At 40.2% G+C, this 21,232-nt stretch overlaps 1 protein-coding gene across 1 annotated transcript; it reads right to left on the reverse strand.

Annotated features, from left to right (window-relative positions):
- Positions 1-278: 278 nt before the first annotated feature.
- On the reverse strand, positions 279-21,002 carry LOC143274158 (uncharacterized). Its single transcript, XM_076575598.1, has 7 exons — positions 13,985-21,002; positions 10,399-10,448; positions 9,154-9,178; positions 5,811-5,882; positions 5,563-5,640; positions 4,411-4,488; positions 279-331 (listed from the first exon to the last, which is right to left on the reverse strand). The coding sequence occupies exons 1-7, from the start codon at positions 14,007-14,009 to the stop codon at positions 279-281; spliced, it is 381 nt and encodes a 126-aa protein (XP_076431713.1). The 5' UTR covers positions 14,010-21,002.
- Positions 21,003-21,232: the final 230 nt, after the last annotated feature.

Below are 21,232 nucleotides of genomic sequence, written 5' to 3' on the forward strand. Positions count from 1 at the left end.
GGCAAAAGTGAGAACAACTCTTTAAGTTTTTCATTTAAATTGAAAATTTGTTGGAAAATCAAGATATTTTGGGGGGAAGCACACATAAAGATATTGTCAGACACACAAAATCCCAAGGTTAGTAAGGTAAATAAGAGAGAACTAAAGACACATAACCATGATGTGTCTCTTGGAATATCAGTAGTTGTTTGAAACTAAACCTGCCATTCTCATGGCTACCAGGTCTCTCTGAAAATAGCGGTGCAGTAAATATGCAATTCTTATCTACAGTGTGACTTTTAAAACAAGTCATTCCAGAATACATACGGCATCGGCACTTCCGTGACTCGACCTGCAATTTAGAGAAAACACTCTTAGGTTCAGGTAATACTGAGTTCTGTTTGTCTTTGGTTCTTCTAGTGACTTGGGGAAGAGTGGCCAAGTGAAAGATTCTGTATTAATTTGTTGTGTGATACTGCTACAAAACACCCGAGGCTGGGTAATGTGTGAAAAACATAAGTATTTTTCATACTCTTGATCATTTATCCCAGATCAGGCAAACATACCTCTTTGTCCCCTACAAATGTTTCCTGGAAGCTACACTGAAAAATGGCAGAGAACTATTAAGACAATCTGGTACTGTGAGATGAATCCCTACTAAGGGTGCCTCTGTGTCAGATTATTTACTTTAACTTCACACTTTAAAGATCTCAACACCTAATGTCCTTATAATGGACTTAAAAATCTTTTACCACATCAATAATTAGGAAAATACATTCCAATTGCCTTAACCTTAGACGTCCCCTGAAGAAAGGTAAGAGGACACTTAGAAAAGAAACTTTTCACAGGTAATGTGTGTGGTGATATTTTATTTGTACTGAAATGTGATTTTATTTGTATGTTAATAAATAAAGTTGTCTGGGGGTCAGAGCTATTAGCAAGCCATAGCAAAAGCCGGGTGGTAGTTCAAGCCTTTAATCCCAGCACTTAGTAGGCAGAGCCAGGAGGATCTCTGTGTGTTCAAGGATACATCCAGCATTGGAGACACACGCCTTTAATCTCAGTACCAACCATAGAAGACCTGGAGGTCTGTACAGACAGGCAGTGACAAGGTGGTTATGTGGTTGGGTTTACAACCAATGAGAAGGCAGAACAGAAGGTCTTTATAAAGACAGACACACAGGAAGTAGGTCTCTTTTGGAGAGGAAGGACCACCGCGAGAAAAAGGGTAAGGTTTTTAGCTCTTAGCTCTGACCTCTTTGGCTTTCTTCTTTGCATTGGTTCTGTGTTTCTTATTGAATAAGACGGTTACTTCTACAAATGTGTGCCAACTTTTGAGTGAAAATCACTCAGGTTTTAATCTAGACAGAAAAACTTTTGCCAGAAGAAAGGTCCCCTAAAAATACATGTGGAAACTGGCACTGGCATTTTTTTACAACTTGACCAAAAACTGCTTGATCTAGTTCTACTTCCTCCTTTTACTTAGAAAATACTTGAATACCTATAGTGTAGGTAATCAGTTTTATCATCCCAATGTGATAAAAGAAAATATAAAGGAATCCTAAATCCAACCTTTTTGTTTTAGAAAAGGGAAAAGATATTTTACCTTAATTAGTGATGGATTTATCTTCTCTTTTGGGGGTGTCTTCATCTGGTCCTTGTCAGACATCCCTAGGAGAACACAAAATAAACCTGAGATCATGGTACCACTTACTGTATCACAGGGGATCTTGGATTGATGTGGACAGAGTTCTATGGATTCAATCTAAACATTCAGGCTTAATGCACATAGTTAATTAATAAACATAATTGTGTTGATGCGAGAACATCCTCTTGACTAGGGAGAAAAAAATCAAGACCTTGAGAAATGAGAAAGGTAAATTTTGCCCTTCTATATAATGTGAATCTAAAGCAACCTGAAAATGTTTCATTGGGGAAACACTGAAATAAATGTTAAATGATGGGTTTCTAGCCAGGTGTAGAGGCCCATGCCTTTAATCCCAGCACCTGGGAACCAGAGGCAGATGGATCTCCAAGTTCAAGACCAGCCTGGTCTACAGAGTCAGTTCTAGGACAGTCAGGACCACACAGAACCCTGTCTCAAAAAAAAAAACAAAAGAGAAAAAAAAATAGATTTCTGCTTTCTCTTACTTCTTCAGAACATTTTGAAGTCAGGACAACTGGCACTTCTTTCTAGATATCAGTCAAACCTCTTTTAACCCCATAGGCAAGCATCTATCTAGATGCATTAACCACATATGATTTTCAAAATTAATTTTATGTACTAATATTGTGTGTGTGTGTGTGTGTGTGTGTGTGTGTGTGTGTGTGTGTGTGTGTACCATGTCATGGGTGTGGGTTCAGAGGACAGCTTTGTGGAATTTCTTCTCTCTTCATGTAATCTGGGAATCAAACAAGTTGGGTTTGTTTGTTTATCTATGAGTGCCTGTATGGATGTGTGTGCACCACTTCCATGCCTGACAACATCACCTTCTCCACCATGCCTTGGCCAAAATCCACCGTATCACTGCAACGGAAGCCAAAGTTGTTTTCTTCCATTGTGATTCTGGTGTTTTATTATAGTAACAACAAAACAACTAATACAGAAAACAGTGCCAGAAAGATGGGTTATTGCTGTGACGGACCTGATCATGTTGCTTGGGGGAGGATTATGGAAATGTGGTGTTTTGACACAGAAGATCCACTGAATGCTCAAAACTGAATAAGCTTGCATGTAGAAATTTGGAAAACAAGAATGGTGAAAGGAAGGTAGACAAGCGAGTCTTGGCTTGTGGAGGGGGAGAGGGAAGCCACGTCTCTTGGGAACTGCTTGTGAGAAGTTTGGGTTAAGAATCTGTGCAGTGAAACCTTCTGTCCTTTACTGGGACAATGGCTACTGGGTATCCAGGACTGGGAAATCAGATGACTAGGGGACCAGCATCACAGACACAAGCTCTTCTTAGAACTATTTCCTTCACATCCGCACACAGAAGCTCTGGCTCAGAGCGGGGCCAGGCCGCATCCCAAGCTGGCACCCAAACTTGGTGATGTGTCGGAGTCTCCTATGTGCTACTTGCTATGGTGGCAGAAAAGCCACAGGACTGAGGGGTCACGGAAAGCAGCTGAGGCTTGCCACCATGTGGAAGGGCCAGAGTCCCTAGAGAGAGGCTAGGCAAGGCCATTGGTGGATGTCCACGCTCGGTTGCTAGGAGACCTCAGCATATTAGAGATGGCAGGATGTGGAAGGCAGTGTTTTTGGAGTGCAGCTGGCATGAGCCTCCAAGACAGGCCTGTATGCTGTGGGTGACTGTCTGAGAGCTACAACTCTGCAAGCCTTTGAGTCCAGAAGATGATGAGTGATTCCTGGGTGTCGGACATTGCACTTCTTGCACTATTTTCGTTTCGTTTTTCTTTCCTTTCCCTATAGCTTTCTTTTTGCTTCTTTGAATAAAAGAGCACATAAAACTTGGTTTTTGACAGGAACCTATAGTTAAAAGACTGGATTTTAAAAGAGTACTTGGACTTTTAAATGGTGGGCATTATTTGAAGACTGTGGGACTTCTATCGTTGTACACTATTTTATATTATATAAACTTGAGACCTTGGAGAAAAACAGGAAATGTTATAATCTAACAATGGCCTGCTTATGTGTCAAGTTGACAAGAGGTGACTTGTGCTGTTTAATCTTCTTTGTAAACTTCACACACCTAGGAGGGAATCGAAATTGGGGAGTTGCTTCCATTAGATTGGCTTGTAAGAATGACTGTGGGGATATTCTTGACTTCTAATTGATATAGGAGGGCCCAGACCACTATGGGTGGTGTTACTCCTTAGGCAGGTGGGGGTGCACTGTCTAAAAAAAATAACTGAGCAAACTAGAGAGAGCAAATCATTAAGCAACATTCCTTCATGGTCTCAGATTAGCTTCCTGACTCCACGTTGCTACTTTGAGTTACCATCTTTGCTTCCCTTGATGGTAGGCTATAATCTGATAGATACAACAAGCCTTTCCTCCCTAGCTTGCTTTTGGTCAATATGTTTGTCATACCAATGGAAAGCAGATTATAATATGTGCATTTGACAAAATGTAGGAACAGAATATAATTAAAATACTTATTAATGACTGCACCAGTAGGACAATGACACGGAGAAGTAAGCATCTTTGGTTTAACCACTACATTATGACAACAACCTACATTAAACTCTGGACCAGATGACATGGTCATTTCTTTGTCTAAGGAGTACAAAAATAAAATATTGAGTCATAACATTGAGAAGAGCAACTAAAGGATGATTCACTAATAGACTCTTACCACTGCTTTTTCCTATTAGGAAGACCCTTAAATTGATTTTCTGTCATCCAAGGAGAAGGAATAACGTGACTAATCCTAGACCCTCCCATTGAATCTGTCCAGGAATGCCAGTACCTACCACTACTACAACCAAGAAAACTGCTCTTCTTGCTGTTCATCTCTTTCTCAGAGTCAGTTTCGTCAGGATCATCAGTATCTGGAAGAAAGTCAGTAGAGAGATGGATCAGACCCAGAATGACCTACCTTCCCCAAGTTACCCTCAGTTAAGTGTTTATCAGAGCAACAGAAAACAAACCAGAACAGTATGACAGAGGGCAGAACACAGAAAAGAACTAATGAGAGTAGGAGTAGGACAACAATGCAGGGAAAGAATATCTTTAACTACCTAGATGAGGATAACCTACATGATGGACCAGATGAAATGGTCACTTCTTCATCCCTGGAGTATCTTATCTTCCTTGAAGAATGGTTACAAAGAGTGAAATAAGAAGCTGAGCCCCTGCCTTTCTACCTAGAGTCCAGATTATGTGACATGAGATGGTCAATCCATACATGACCTTACACCACACTATGTGTTTTGATTTGAGTGTTTAATGTCCCCGTGTTTAATGTCATGTGTTTGAATATTTGGTTCCCAGTGGGTGATGCTGCTTGAAAAGGGATTGGCGCCGGGCGTGGTGGCGCACGCCTTTAATCCCAGCACTCGGGAGGCAGAGGCAGGCGGATCTTTGTGAGTTCGAGGCCAGCCTGGGCTACCAAGTGAGCTCCAGGAAAGGCGCAAAGCTACACAGAGAAACCCTGTCTCGAAAAAAAAAAAAAAAAAAAAAGAAAAGGGATTGGCTCCATCATCAGGAGGTGAATATTCCCTGGAGGAAGTGAGTCTCTGGGAAAACTTTTAGGCCTTGGAGCCCAGCCACACTTCTGTTAACTCGCTGCCTCCTGAACGTGGATGCAGTGTGAACAACTGGCTGCCTGAACTGGCTAAGACACATTCCATGCCAGCTGCCATGGCTTCCCCACAATAATGGAATCATCTTTTTAACTATAAGCCATAATAAACCCTTTCTCAATTAAAGTGCTTGTCAGGTGTTTGGTCATAACATGAGAAAAACAACTAAATATAATGATTAAATAATAGTTTCATCATTGCTTCTAGCCCACTTGGAAGACCCTTCAAATTAACATTCCCTCATAGATATCCAAGGAGAAGCAATAACCCAACTGCTCTTAGAACCTCACATTGGATCTGACCAGGAATACCAGTACCTACCACTACTGCTACCAAGAAAACTGCTCTCCTTGCTGTTCATCTCGTTCTCAGAGTCGGTTTGGTCAGGCTCATCAGTATCTGGAAGGAAGTCAGTGGAGAGATGGGTCAGACCCGGAATGACCTACCACCAAGTCCATTGCTTTGAAGGCTGTTCTTGCTACCCAAGTCATCTTCAGTGTGTCACCACCTATAGTGTTTGTATCTGGAAGAAACCAGTGGAGAATTGGATGTGACCAGATAGGACCTACCACTGCCAAGATCATCACTTTGAAGGCTGCTCTCTTTACACAAGACATTGGCATCTTTGCCCTCATCCATATCTGGAAGGAAGAAAGTAGAGAGAGTGAGTAACTCATACCTAGGTGACTGTAGTAGGTGAAGCCATACTGTCTCACTCAAGGTCAAATTCAGCTTTTTGTTTGTTCACATTATTCACTGAGAACCACAGTAGAAGTTTAAGTGTGTTTTTATATTCTGTGTTTGTATCAGGGTCTACTGATGAACTAGGGAGGTTAATATTTCACATATCAAAAGAACAGTGCAAGAAATCTTCATTCTTTTCATAAATAAAAGGCAGCATAATCTACAATTATTGTTGATAACAAAGTAATTATTGAATTTTCAAAGTACCATCAGCAGTCTGCTGATAAACAGCTATGTCTCAGAGTTTGTGGCACTGGGTACTGCGCCCTTTCCCTCTGGTCCTGAGACCTTGGAACCTTGCATTACTATGGTAATGGCTCTGCTCCTTACTGTCTATTTTAGGAGTGTGCTATGACCTTGAGGGCTGTACAATTTTTCTTAGAATTGTAAGGAGTCTCCGGTTAGACATGTGAGAAGTCAGGCAAGAGAGAGGGATGAGAGAGAAAACTAAGAACAAAGAACAGCAGAAAAAAAGGTACAGAGGACCAAGAAAGAGAGGAGCTAAGTATAAGAGCAGAAAAGAAGCTATGTAGTTAGAATTGACTTAGAGGAATAAAATGAATGGACTGAAAGAGATCTGTGTAGATTCATTTGATATCCCTCAGATTGGAATCCTAGCCTCTGTGAGCATCTTCCCCAGGCCTCTGGGAGAAATCTCCTCAGGGCAGGTACGGGGGGTGGGGGGAGCTTTCCTCACATCGTGGAGGTCAGTGTACACTTAATGTAGGCATTACATGGTCAAGAGAGGTAAGTTCTCTTATGGATATGGTACAGTAGCAACAGAAAGGCAGTGTGAAATTTGTACAATTCCTTGCTTCTCTACCCTTTGCACTGGGACACCAAAAATTAAGAATCCTTCATAAACCTCATGAGTGTGAAAATAATTAACGATAAAGGCTTAGTTAAAAGCGCTGGACTACAGAAATGTCACGACATTTGTTAAATGTAAAATACAAACAATACCCCAGCTCGATTGAGTGGCTACTTGCAAAGAGGGTGTTAGCCTGGCCTTGGGGCAATGGACAGTTATGTTTACTTTTCATTCTTTATACAGCATGATGTTTTTCAGGCCATGGAGCACATCTAGTGTCACCTTCAGTGAACCATAGCCACAGAAAACTACACTGTCTACATTTTACCTCAGGCTACTGGAGTGTTTAATTTTATGTCATTGTGACCAAATTGCCCGACAGAAAAAAAATAGAGATGAATGTTCTACTTTTGAATCCCTGACACAGAACATGAGTTTGCAAAAGAAGTCATTCAGAGACCTCAGAGGTATAAATGTGTACCTGTCTCTGCCACTGCCTTCACGATGCCTCCTCCCTGTAGTTTCTAATAGTTAAGTCCATGGACATGGGACCCCTTCTATCTGTCTACCACGATGACTCAGAGGCCAGATCATGCCAACACAGTTGTCACGTGATGGTGGGGAGGAAAACAACACTATCTTTCAACTGATCAACCCCGAATAAACCATAAACTGACAGGACAAGATGCCTAGATCACTGTGACTTAATGGACCGAGTGTGTGCATTCTACTTTCTCCCTGACAATTACCCTTGGCAACAGTCTCTGCAGCCAGACCAGGCCTACCTCTGAGAAGGGTGGGGGCTGCATTATCACTGATCAGTATGTGCCTTCCCTACTCACTCTTTCCTCAATGAAGTCCAATTTTTACTAAACAAATTTTGTTTCCATTCACTGGCTACCCAGGGGCAGGACACACAGTCCTGCTTCCTCTGAACTAAAGCCCTCCTTAGCAAATGCCTGAACATACAGACACATCACAATCACACTCTTCAGTCCTGACTGTTTACATATACTGAATGGATAGGCTCCCTATGTTCTCACCAGTCAACATGGAGACTGACCATCAGTAAGAGCAAATACTTTTAGAGCAGAGTCTAACTCATCTTTAAATATGGTCACTTAAAAGAAAGAGACTATATTGATTGGAGGCTTCTCTTCCTTCCTTCCTTCTTCTTCTTTTTTTTTAAGTAGACATAGACCCTAAATTGTGTGGTGCTTTGAGCTCCTGAGAATGAGCTAAAGCCTTTCACCAGTTCTTACTGAAACCTGTTATTTCTAGAATTTCAATAGAACAAACATATACAATTTGTTTTTCTTTGCTGTGACTTTGACTGTTAAAATCAATGCTCTCACTGGTGGAAGGTCAGCTCTTTTCCCACTTGTCATTTTTTGTTCCCATTTTGTTGTTGTTGTTGTTGTTGTTGTTGTTGTTGTCAGACACAGCCTCAGTGTACAGCCCAGGAGGACCAGAAACTGTCAGAGAGTGAGAATAATCACGAGCTCCTTATAGATTTGTGTGCTACCACTCAGGTTTATGTGGAACTAAAGATCAAACTGAGGGCCTCCTATGTCATAGGTAGACATTTTACCAAGGGAGCTATTTTCCCAGAACATGTGGGCTTTCTCTGGCTTTCACACTTGTGGAAGTCTGCACCCAGGCACATGGATGCTGACATGGGTTTTGATTGTTGCTGTTATTTTCTGTCTCTGGAGATTTGATTTGTTTGAGGTCCAGCTAGGGGCTGGAAACCTTCTACAGTGACTAATGGCATCTTGACAGGGTAGTAAGTGGAAGTGTCATCTCATAGCACTGATATTGGACCCTAAGTTTATGTACACAATGATGGTCTTGGCCTGTGTAGTCACACATCTCAACCACTTACCTCTGTTTCTTGGTTGATTCTTCTATGACAGAGAACACAAAGAAATAATGCCAGCATGCATGGCTGTGATGAGTTCTAAACTAATATAGGGAAAATGTGCACTTTAATTTTTTTCTCATTGGAGAAATTGATATTGGGTTTAAATAACTGAGATTTCTACCTAGGAGAAATACAAATATAGACACATCCTGGTGCATAAAATCTCAAACTAAAATGATCACAACTAAATGCATGCATAGTAAACATGCTTACAATTTGTTATTTGGGCTATCACTGTGTGTGTGTGTGTGTGTGTGTGTGTGTGTGTGTGTGTGTGTGTGTGTGTGTGTGTTTCTTTTTCTTTATCTAAAAGTCTTAAGTGTTACTGTGAGCAAGTAGTAGAAATTGTAGAGTGCACCTGAGAAAAGACAGGCAGTACTTGTAAATTTCTTATCTAAAATGTGTCTTAAGAAAGTGGCTCCATGATACATACGATATGGCTTCCTCTTTGGCTCCACCTACAATTTAGAGAAAAGAAACACTCAGGTACAGAACAAGGTGAGTTCCATTTCCACAGGTTTCTTTCCTCTCCTAGTACTTAGGGTAATTGTAATTAGGATGGGGAAGAATAGTCAAGACAAAGATTATTAGTCTGTCATATGATGCTGTCAGAAAACACCTGACCTTGGATACTTTGGGAAAAAATATCTTTCACACTTTTGCTGATTCAACCCAAATCAGGTTTTCCTATCACTCTATTAAGGGTTTTTAGGATACACTGTCACATGGCAGAGAAATCTTTTTAAAACCTGCTCTCAAGAGTCCCCTTTGAGGGGCTAGAGAGATGACTCAGAGGTTAAGAACACTGACTGTTCTTCCAGAGGTCCTGAGTTCAATTCCCGGCCCCCATATAGTAGCTCACAACCATCTGTAATGAGATCTGGCTCCCTCTTCTGGCCCTCAGGGATACATGCAAACAGAACACTGTATACATAATAAATAAATAAATCTTAAAAAAAAAAAAAAAAAAGAGTTCCCCTTGAGAAGTGCCTCCATGCCCCAATTAGCTATACATTAAATTTCATGCTTTACAGGTCTGGCGACTTCAATGTTCCTATAATTGATATAAGAAACTTCTGCCACAACAGTTCCAAAAACCTACTTACACTGTCTAAAACAGAGAACCCTGCAAGAGAAAGTGGAGATGACACAGATATACACACTCTTCATAAACACAAGTCAGCTGCCTTTGAAAACATTGATCTATTGTATATGTGCTCAAGTATTTGTATGTGCATCACACGTGTGCAGGAGTCCAGGGAGGCCAGACAAATGGCATAGGGTGTCAGATCCTCTGGGAATGGAGTTACAGGTGGTTGTGAACCACCGTGGTGTAAGTGCTTGGAATCGAACCTGGGTCCTTCGGAAGAGCAGCAAGTGCTCTTAACAACTGAGACATTGCTACAACCCCATCTATTCCTTTTGAGTGTAAATTACACAACTTTAAACATAAAAAGGAACACCTGTTCAAGAAGAAAAGGCCTCCTAAAACACACCTGACAGTGACATTTTGTTTCAGGGATGACTTGGTACAATTTCATTTCATTCACTTCCTAAGTAAACAACTTAATGTGTAGTGTACATGATCTTTTATTTTATTCAAATACAGTATCTATTAAAAAGCAAAGGAATCAGGAAAGTAGCCTTTCTATCTTAGAAAATGTGATGTTCATCTTACCTTTGATGACCTTGCCAACTCTTCTTGTGGGGCTGTCAACTGGCTGTCCTCTGGAAAAAGTAGAACACAAAATAACAGCTCAAGGTACAATTTGTACTTGCCGAGAAATCTTTGCTTTATATGGACAAAGATCCATGGCTTTAGTCCATATGGCTGGACTGAATGGATGTAGTTCATTAATGAGCATGATTGGGCTACTGCTGGAGCAATCTTTTCAAGAGGAAAGGGAAAGTAGGAGAATACAAGAAGAGAAATAAGGGACAATAATTTTGGCCTAAGTATGGGGAATCTAAGACAATGTGCACTAATCCATGTTTGACTGTGTGAACACTAAAATGAATCTTAACCTTATACAGGAGCTCTACCATGTCTTCAGACCATTCTGAAGCCCTGAAGATTGACTTTCCTTTCTAGGAATCTCTTAAATCCATGTCAATGCCCACAAACTGAAATACACAGAATTTGCATTTGTCATTAAGCAAATGGGAATTTAAACTCAATAGTCTACATACTGTACTGGGGAAATAGACTTGGTAGCAGGCACAAGATGTAATTATACTCATCCACTCATCCTTTGATACACAATAAGATTACTGAACAGTAGAAGATGCTGATGTTAATACAGTTTCTAAGTAGTAACTATATATAATGCAGTTCTTCTGGTCTTCCTTCAATATGCTATCCATTTGTTTTTGTGGTGTTGTGTGGCTGTCCATATTCAGATCAGTGGACCCACAGTGTAGTGGGTTAGAATGAGAATCTGGCCTCTGTTGACCACTCCATATCAGAGTTGTCACTAGAATGCTATAGAACATTAATATTGGAATGCTATTCTGAGTTCTTCTACATCCCTGTCTCAGGAGTGCAGCTCATATGGTCTCAGCACTTAACTGCACAGATATCACTAAAAGATATGCCCAGTTGTAACTGACTTTATGGCAGGGTTGGAGACTGATTAAGGACTCTCAGAATGTGCATGCCCAAATCCTCAGTATCAGTGAACTGATCAAAACCATCAGTTCCTTGTGTTTTGCACGTAATGACTCGAATGAAATGCTATATTTGTGTAGCGATATCTGCCCTGGGGTTTGAAAGCATTAGTATGAAGTGGATAATGTATATAATTTATGTAGGCCAGCAGAAATCCATACACAGATGATGGCTCTCTTCTATGGTAGCTAATAACTCCACAGTTGAATGATGAGCACAAGTCAACAATTAGGGTGTCACATGAGGGCCACACATCTGTTTCTACATTGGCCCTAAGAGTAGAGGAGCTTGAATACTTCTATCACTCTCTCTCTCTCTCTCTGATTCTACCCATAAGGGCATAGATCTGTGCTGTTGGTAAGTGATTTAATGAACACAAGGCATGTGGTTTAAATCCTCAGGCATGTTATGTTATTGGCAAAATAAACTGCCCAGTTCCTCCAGCTTAGCCTGAACCACAGACTCATGAAAGTCTTGGGTTCTAAATTCCAAAGCCATTATTCTTCTATGACATACTCCTACTTAGCTTGAAAGCAACCATTTTTCTTTCATGCAGACTTGGCTGGACAAAGCGAGTTAACAGTTTAAAACTTATGCCTATGTTGGCCTAAGTACACACTCAATGTCCACTCCTAAAGTTAGGTCAGCATTGTTCTTCAGAATGTCCCAGTTGCAATACCTATTTCAATAAGGCAGCCCCAGAATGCTGGGTGCACTAACATCACGTATTAAAACATGTAACATTTTAAGACCTGGAAAACCCACCATCTTACATTACTGATGTGTCACAAATTTGAGAGTCTCTCCATTTAGCTATTGAGAAAGTCATAGCAAAGTCTAGAACTCAACTTTTGAAAGAGCTCAAAATAAAGGGTCAGGAGAACTAAGCCACACAGCACACTGAAACAGTTTTAGCCATTAACATCTTTTCAAATCTATAGGTAACCACAATTCTGTGAATAATTCTAATCATATTATATATATACATTATATACTAATTGCTGAATGTAAAACAATATTAAGTTTCTATGCTCGTATTCATCAGTCTTTACAGTTGACCCTAATCCTCTACTTTTGTGTATTAAAACTGACTCCACACTGAAAAGGCAATTACCACATTTGACAATGCTTAGCTCTGTGGGGAAGTAGGCTCACACATTACCTCTAATTGATATCCCTGGCAATTCAGATGGCTCACAAAGCAAATGTTTTCAGATTAATGAAATATAGAAAGTGCACACTCCCATGAACCATCACATACATGGAAAACACATATCCATATTTTCCTGACTAAAATGAACCTTTCAGGGGGAAAAAAGGAATGTATGTTAAAAATAAAGATACAGCTGGGAGGTGGTGGCTCACGCCTTTAATCCCAGCACTTGGGAGGTAGAAACAGGCGGATCTCTGAGTTCGAGGCCAGACTGGGCTACAGAGTGAGTTCCAGGAAAGGTGCAAAGCTACAGAGAAACTCTGTCTTGAAAAACAAAAACAAAAAAACAACAGAAAAATAAAGACACACACACACTTGTTATATGAAATGTCTCAAAACATCTCCATAATTTTTTGAGATTAATAATTTAAACACATATAACTTAAATCTTATCAAAATATACTTTACAAAAGTTATTGTATTTATACCACAGAGCATCTAGTAAGGAAAAGCTTAACAACATAAGGTATAATAGGAATTTACACACACACACACACAAATCCCACACACATACAATAGTTAATATTGGTTGTCAATTTGACTACATCTTAAAACAGTTATAACCCAAGCTGCTGGGCATTCCTATGAGGAATTTCTTTTCTTTTTCTATTTTCCTTTGGTTTTTCGAGACAGGGTTTCTCTGTGTAGTTTTGGTGGCTGTCCTGGATCTCACTTGGTAGCCCAGGCTGTCCTCAAACTCACAGAGATCCGCCTGCCTCTGCATCCTGAGTGCTGGGATTAAAGGCGTGCACCACCACCACCTGGCCTGAGGGATTTTCTTGATTTGATTATTTGAATCAGTAAGATCCAGCTTACATCTGGGCTGCACCTTCTGGTGTCGGCACAGGTACAAGGACATGGAATAAGGAAAGTCTGTTGTTTGCCTACTTTCCTCACTCTCACTGGTGAGCACAGCGACCCTGCTGCCGAGGCATTCCTTTGCCAGTCTTAGCACCAATTTCCTTGGGACTCCAATGTAGACTGAAGATCAGCAGCTCTCCAGGAATCCTCCAGGACTCCAGTGCCAGACTGAGAATGCTAAGACATCCAGCCTTTGAACTCAACCCCTGCTGGATTCTCAGTCTTTTAAGCATGAGACAGCCTTTGTTGAACTACGCAGACAGCATCCTATAAGCCAATCTAATAAGTCCCCTTGATGTATACATACATATATTCTCTCTATTCTGTTCCTTCAGAGAACCCTATTTATAACATTAGAGAAAGGTTAAAGTCAAATTGCTTTACAGGACAATCAAATACATGAGATAGAATAAAAGTATAAAGCACAATCAAAACTATATATAAAGAAAGAAATATTTGAACAAAATATTTTGAAAACTATTAACCAACTAAAGGCATAGCATCCAGTGGTGAATATCATACCTTTGGAGGTACAGTTATCGCCCATTTTAAACGTTTACCACAATCAAAATATCAGAGTCTATGTTATCCTAGGTGCTAGTTAAGAAGTCTCAATGAAACTGAAATTCAAAACAGAGGCGCAAACATATATAATCACGTAACCACGGCAACAGAATATGCAAGAGTGACATCACAATCTATACTGTGACATCTATCATCTGCTACAAGAGTTATAATACAAGGCAAGAGTCCTAATACAAGTTCAAGACCACATTTATCAATAAGTTAATGGTTTGGCAAAATGGCTCAGCTCTAAGTGTCGTACAAGCCTGACAACCTGAGTTCAGTCACCAGAACCCATGATGAAACTTCCAAAGTCATTTTCTAGTGTACTATTGTGGGGCGTTTACCCACCACCCCCACAGCTTCCCAGAGTTTTCTTGAGTGCGAGCAGCAGGAAATATTAGATAGAAGGATTTATAGCGGAGAATCTTGTGGAGATAAACAGATAGAAAATAAAGGATAGCCTCGAGAGGGCCTGGAACCTATTCCAACGGGCCCGGACTGTCTCTGGTCCAGGGTTTTTATAGAGACGCCAAGGGGTGGAGCAAAAGACCTCCTCCCCCAGCACAGCCAAGTGCAGACCATCTCAGACACCTGTACTCAGGCCCGTGGTCCTGATCATCCTCTATTTGGACCTGCTGGGTAAAGCCACGAGGAACCCCAGAACGGGCTCCCACAGGTCCCCCCTTCTTAATATATAAAAAAATAACTATTAATGGCTTACAGCAATCTCCATAGCTGTTACACCTCCCAGTATGGGAGTAGAGGATGATATAGATGGCATTTCTCTTTTGAATTAGGTCCAAGGTGACTACAGCAGTCTTAGCTGCCTCAAGCCCTTTCTAAACCAAAACTCTTTAGGCGACTACAAACTTCAAGAATCCCTTAGCTTTATCATTACCATTAACAGGTTAACAAATATTGCTATACATAGTCACAATTCTCTCAATCTTACAACTCAAAGCAAACTCTTAACAGAACCATTTGAATTAGCATATATGGTGCTATATATAGTTAACAATTTTCTCCGTCTTACAACTTTAACTCAGTCATTTGAATTTTCTTGTTAACAGAACATAGGAAAAACTTCGATGTATTTACATCAAACTTAAATATTTTCTTAACTCCACAAAACCAGGGTGCATTAATATCAATAGGTTTCTGCGAACATAATTCAATCTCATAACTCCTCCTTTTCTTTATAATTTTTTAAACAAAGTCTCAAACCTAGTTAGAGGAACCCAAACTTATCTGTTTGAACAGTTCCATTTGTAACATAAAACCAGTTCCATAAGTAATTTCATTTTTACATAAACAGTTTCACAAAACAACTCATAAATCACCAGTTAATAAAGCATATACGCATACACAAAATTGCATCTTGATTCTAAGTAGAAATACATTTCTTCATTTAAACAGTTTCATTTTTAACCCAATTCCAGAAAACCGTTCCTAGGTCATTACTATAAGTAAACTCAAAATTGTCCCATTGCAATGAAATCTCTATTGTTCATTTCATTTAAGTACCAAAATTCAAATGATAAATATTGGTACTAGCCTTCCAAATTTGAAGAAATCCATAACCAAAATGTTTTTGTAATTTTTATCTCATTTTAAATTCAAAAAGTTCAAACAAGAAATAAATTCTGGTATCAGGCTTTCACTTCCAAATATGAAGAGATGTTTTTCAACCAAAACTTTTTGCAGTTAATTTTTGTTCAAACAAGCGTCTCTGCAACTTTTGTTCTCACAGACAGACCTTTTTAGTATAGTAAGATTTTAAACCGCACCGTTTTTGCTGTTAGCTCAGGTTTTTCTGTGCTGCGTTGATATTCCATGGATCTCAGCTGCGGATGCCTTGTGCTGGTTCTGGCGTCCGCCATTCTTAGCTTCTTAGCGGCTTCTGGAGCTTTTGAAACCATTCAGACTGCCTACCTTGCAGTCTACTAGGACACTATCTCCTGTGTCTCAGGTGTTTTCACCATATACATTAATAGACTCACACTTAACATTTACACTTTACAAACCCACATAACATGTGCTTAAGCATAAACTCACTCAACATTTACACATTTTTACAAACTCACATATTAACATCTACTTATTTATACTTTAAGGAAACTATAGATCTACTTTAGCAAATATATTTCTTATTAATTCTCATATATTTATATTCATTCCATCTTATTTCTTATTTAAACTTACATTTACAACTAGCATCTTACAAGCTTATTACTACATGTCTTAAGACTACCTTAGATACTTCTTACAAGCTTATATTCTTAAAGGAACTCTATAGATCTATTTTACAAACTTATATAGGCTACCATTAGCATATATCTAACTTAGCAAACACCTAAAGATTTCTTAACACAGATCTAACAAGACAGCATTTTTACAAACTCACATATCTTATTTTTTGTCTTTCTACTTCTTACTCTTAATTATTATCACCATCTCTATCAGAAAGATTCTCTTAACTAGACAGGAAGTACGTACATCATTTCTCAAGTTTCCAGTTTCTAGTTAGCTTTGTTATAAAGCACTGGGATTTAGTGAGTGTTGTCATTATAGAGTTGTGATACTTGTTGCTAGGGGATTGTAACATTCTCCGGACAACGCCACACTCCAAAGTTGCCATTTCTGTCAGCCGTTTGGACCAGCAGAGATGCACTGTCAGCGGTAAACGGTTTTTTAACTAGAGGCTGTCCCTTCACCCAAATTCATAATAGCTCCCCTAAGAACTTCAATTCAAACAAACGTTTCTATCACAGCAGTACTTTTGGTTTGTTCTACTGAAAAACTTTACGCTGAGGGTGAAATTACTGTATTTAGCTGCTGTAAAGCTCTTCGTCAATACTGCACAGCTATTAGGTGATATAAGGTATTTTTCTAAAGGAGCTAGTAAAGCCAAAAGCAGCACAGCTCTGAACTCTTATTTCCTGACTGTTTGCATTAAACCAGTGACAAAACCTCAGAAGCACTAATCGAGCCACTTTCATTCTGGTTCCTTTACAGGAACGTCATTAGAGCTAACTTTTCTTAGTTCCACACTCCTTACCAAATGCTCCGGTAACCACCGAGCTTCCTTCTCCTCTTGTGAAAAAACACAAACATGTCCTCGACCCCATATTAACACAGGCTCAGGACCCTTCCATAATCCTGAGCAGGGATCTTTCCATTTCACTTGAGTTTCAGGATTTAGTATTTTCACTTCATTAGCTTTAACTCCTGATGTTATTAGCAGCGGTGATATTTAGCATTGATTTCTTATAAGGAACTTTCAAGTAAAGCAACTCTTTTATAAGACAGATAGATTTTAAGTTTGTTTCCCATCTATAAAGCAGTCATTTCTTTTTTGAATGCCTGTTTCCTTGTCTCCTTATTAGATTTGCAAAGGAATTACTCATTGTAGGTAGTTTGTTCAAAAGGCAAAAACTTTTTTAATTTCAACATAAGTTTCTTCATATCTAAGACAATGTTCAGTGTATAAACTGTTTTCCCTTGTTTTAAGGATTTTAAAGTGGCTTGTTTGCTCTTATAGGTAGCTTTCTGTCATCTAGCTACTGTAAAAATTTGCACAGCTATTAGGGTAAATAAGGCATTTTACCAACGGCGCCCCAAACCACTACGCACCTAGTTCCGTATCCTTTCAATTTTTCTTTGGAACTGACACTTAAACCCTTAGACGACTTTTCCCCTTATTCTTTTAAAAGCTGTATTTTAATTTTAGAGCTGACAAAAGTGTTTCAGGGCAATGTCGCCATCTTTAGCAGAAAAACTACCTTTCCCAGAATGCATTTCCCTTATATCAGTCCATAATAATATCAGTCCCTTATATCAGTCCTTTATATCATTTCCCTTATATCATTCATTTCCCATAGTTCTTTTTGGGTCTGAGAGTCAACTGGTTCTCTTTTACTAGACTTGCCCGGGAGGTTTGAACAAAGTCTCTTGCCTTTGCAACGGGAGATTTGAACAAGCATTTTACACTTTCAGCTATGGCACATTCGGAGATTCCTATTCTCTCCTCAGCTGGCTTTAACAGGTGTTTCAACTTCATCAGACACTGGCCCCCGAATCAGAACCATACCTGCCTCGTTTAGCCGGCATTGAGGCTGCCATTTCTGATAGCAACTTTCCTTGGGGCTTGTGTTTGTTTTAGCCAGTCAGTGAAAAACAAGATCATTTACAACAGCTTTTTCATAGCTCCTTCAGAGATTTTCTCCCGCTGATCTATCTCATTTTGCTTGTTCCTTCCTTCCCCAGATGCAGAGCTTCAGCTATCTGTCTGCGGCTCTGTACCTCTGCTAGCTGCCTTTGAGGTAGGGGCTTTTTTTCTCCCCCCGAATCTGCCTCAAATTCTAGCAGCTTTTTCAGGTCACATATTTTCTGGGGAGGATTATGTCCCTTCTCTGTTTCTTCAGAGTCTTTCTCCCAGACAGTTCCCAGTTTGGTCTCAGTTTATCCCCTCTACTCCAGAAACGGTTTCCGACACTATAGCGGCGGGGCGGCTTTCTCTGCTACTGAAGGTAGGGCTTTTTGTCCGTTTGTTTTCGGGGTCTGTGCGGTTTGCGTACAGACTGAAAATCCAACAAGGCAGGTTTTTGCCATCTCTAAACTCCCATTAGGATGGGTGCTTTGCCTCATATCAGGCCTTCACCTGGCCCAGTCCCCCAGTGGGTTGCTTTTGCTTGTCTGGGTGCTCAGGACAGAGCTTATGCCAGAGGCAATCACCCCTCAGGGCTACACTCCCTCATCTCAGGGAGTCAGTTGAAACAAAGCTTTTCTCAAAGAGATGCTTTGTCTGACAGAAAAGAAAGCTTTATTCCTGGATAGTCCGGTCTTGCCCTGGCTGGGCTCTTTCCCCAGACAGCATTCTGACTCAGCAGCACGACTGCTTCAGACACAGTTCAGCTTTACTGTTTTCCCAGAAAGGTCCTTTCTCTGATAGGAAAGCTTTCTCAGATTTCTTTTTGCAGTTGTGGACCTATCAACCCGGGACTTGTAGGAAAGCGCGCAACTGTGCCGGCTTTAGCTTTGGTTTGTTCATTAGCAATCTTCCCCTGGGTCCTGCACCTTCCTGCCTCAGCTCTGTGCTCCAGGAAGTTTACGACTGCAGGAACCCTAGTATCCCCGAAATGCACTCCTACTCAGAGACGCTGGCCAGTCGTCTCTGGGTTTTTGCTCAGAAGCGAGGATACAATGCTGACAGTTTCAGGGAATCTTTGCATAGGACATTAGGAGCACCTTTTCATTCTGAAATGCTCACTCAAAACCTTTGCTGCCTCAGCTCCGCTGTAACTGAAAAGCTTGGCTTTTTTGCTTTTCTCAGGTAAAGTTTCCTGCCCTTTTGGGCTCTCTGTAGCTCTTCACCCACACTCTCCCAAGCGTTTCCCTCAGGGTACTCTGACCCACTGTCTTTTACTAGCTTGAAGAGACAGCTTAGAAGAGGTTTTTAGGAACTTGTTCCAGCCTCCTGCATTGCAGGGAGGATTGTTAAAGCTTGAAAGAACTTAGAGAGGTTTTGCTGTCTTAAGTTTGTTGTTTTCCCTTAGAGCTAATCACAGGTGGTCCCCATACTAATATCTTCAGGTGATTCTACTCTCGTCTTTCTGAGAGAAGGTTAGAGGCTTTAGTTTTTAAGTTTCTTAAGAGAGAAAGATTAAGGCTTTTTAGAGAGATTTTCCCCCAAATTTTTCAAGAAAAGCTTTAGAGTTTAAGAGAAAGATTTTTTTCCCCCCAGGAGAAAGACCAACATTTCCCAAAACTTCCCAACTTTAAACTTTGACTTCTTACACCCCCATTTTTGCCTCAGGGAGAAATTACTTTCTCCTGCTGCTTGGATTTGGCATTTCAGCTGTCCCCAGGTCAAAAGCTTCCATAGGAAACTTTTTCTTCCCCATAAGCTCAAAGAAGAGCTTTTTTACTACCCGTAAAGCCCAAAGAAAGATTTTTTCCCCAGTTTGCTTTCAAAGCCCCCAAAGTTAGAAAATTGAAGAGTTTTTCTGTCTAGTTGCCTTACTTATTTTTACCCACACAATCTTACACTTCTAAGTTTTTCCTAACTATATTACTACCCTATATCTTATACTTATCACAGATAGAAATTGAGAAAGGGATAGAAGATAGAAAATTTTGACAGAAGAGAATTTCGCTGCAGCATCGGACATCCTTCCAGTCCGCTTTCCTTTTCTCTCGAGGATAAAACCCCTGCCTCACCAAAAATATATATATATATAAATATATATATATTCCATAACACCGGCATGCCTTTCCACTGGCAGGGCTGACTCAGCACTTTCACCAAAAACTCTGTAATAAAACTATTATTTTCCTTTATCTTTAGTCCCTATTACTTTGTCTTTAGTCCCTGTTCATTTGTCTTTAGTCCCTTTTTTTCTTTAGTCCCTTTTTTTCTTTAGTCCCTTTTTTTCTTTAGTCCCTTTTTTTCTTTAGTCCCTTTTTTTCTTTAGTCCCTGTTCACGGCGCCATTCTGTGGGGCGTTTACCCACCACCCCCACAGCTTCCCAGAGTTTTCTTGAGTGCGAGCAGCAGGAAATATTAGATAGAAGGATTTATAGCGGAGAATCTTGTGGAGATAAACAGATAGAAAATAAAGGATAGCCTCGAGAGGGCCTGGAACCTATTCCAACGGGCCCGGACTGTCTCTGGTCCAGGGTTTTTATAGAGACGCCAAGGGGTGGAGCAAAAGACCTCCTCCCCCAGCACAGCCAAGTGCAGACCATCTCAGACACCTGTACTCAGGCCCGTGGTCCTGATCATCCTCTATTTGGACCTGCTGGGTAAAGCCACGAGGAACCCCAGAACGGGCTCCCACATACTATGCACTTTATGTACATGCATCCACTCATGTACCATGGCATACTTGTACCTGTAGTCAGCACACACACATGCACACAAGTGCACGCACACATGCACACACCGCACAATAATAATACTTTTTTAAAAGAAGAGGTTATTATACATGGTTTTTTGTGTTTCATAGTCTTTCCCTAATAATGTAATTACCAAATTGCATGCTTTATCTCATCTGTTATCACTGTGAGCTTCTTTGTCTAAACTTCTGAATTTATGGAGGAATTTTTCTACCAGTGAATTTAGAGGCTGAGCTACTGCTCCCTGAGGAAATAATAGGAAAAGTCATTTCCTGAGATCATTCTTTTGACAGATTAATTAATGGTC

The sequence above is a fragment of the Peromyscus maniculatus genome, chromosome 7 (genome assembly GCF_049852395.1).
Source record: "Peromyscus maniculatus bairdii isolate BWxNUB_F1_BW_parent chromosome 7, HU_Pman_BW_mat_3.1, whole genome shotgun sequence".
Taxonomy (NCBI): domain Eukaryota; kingdom Metazoa; phylum Chordata; class Mammalia; order Rodentia; family Cricetidae; genus Peromyscus; species Peromyscus maniculatus.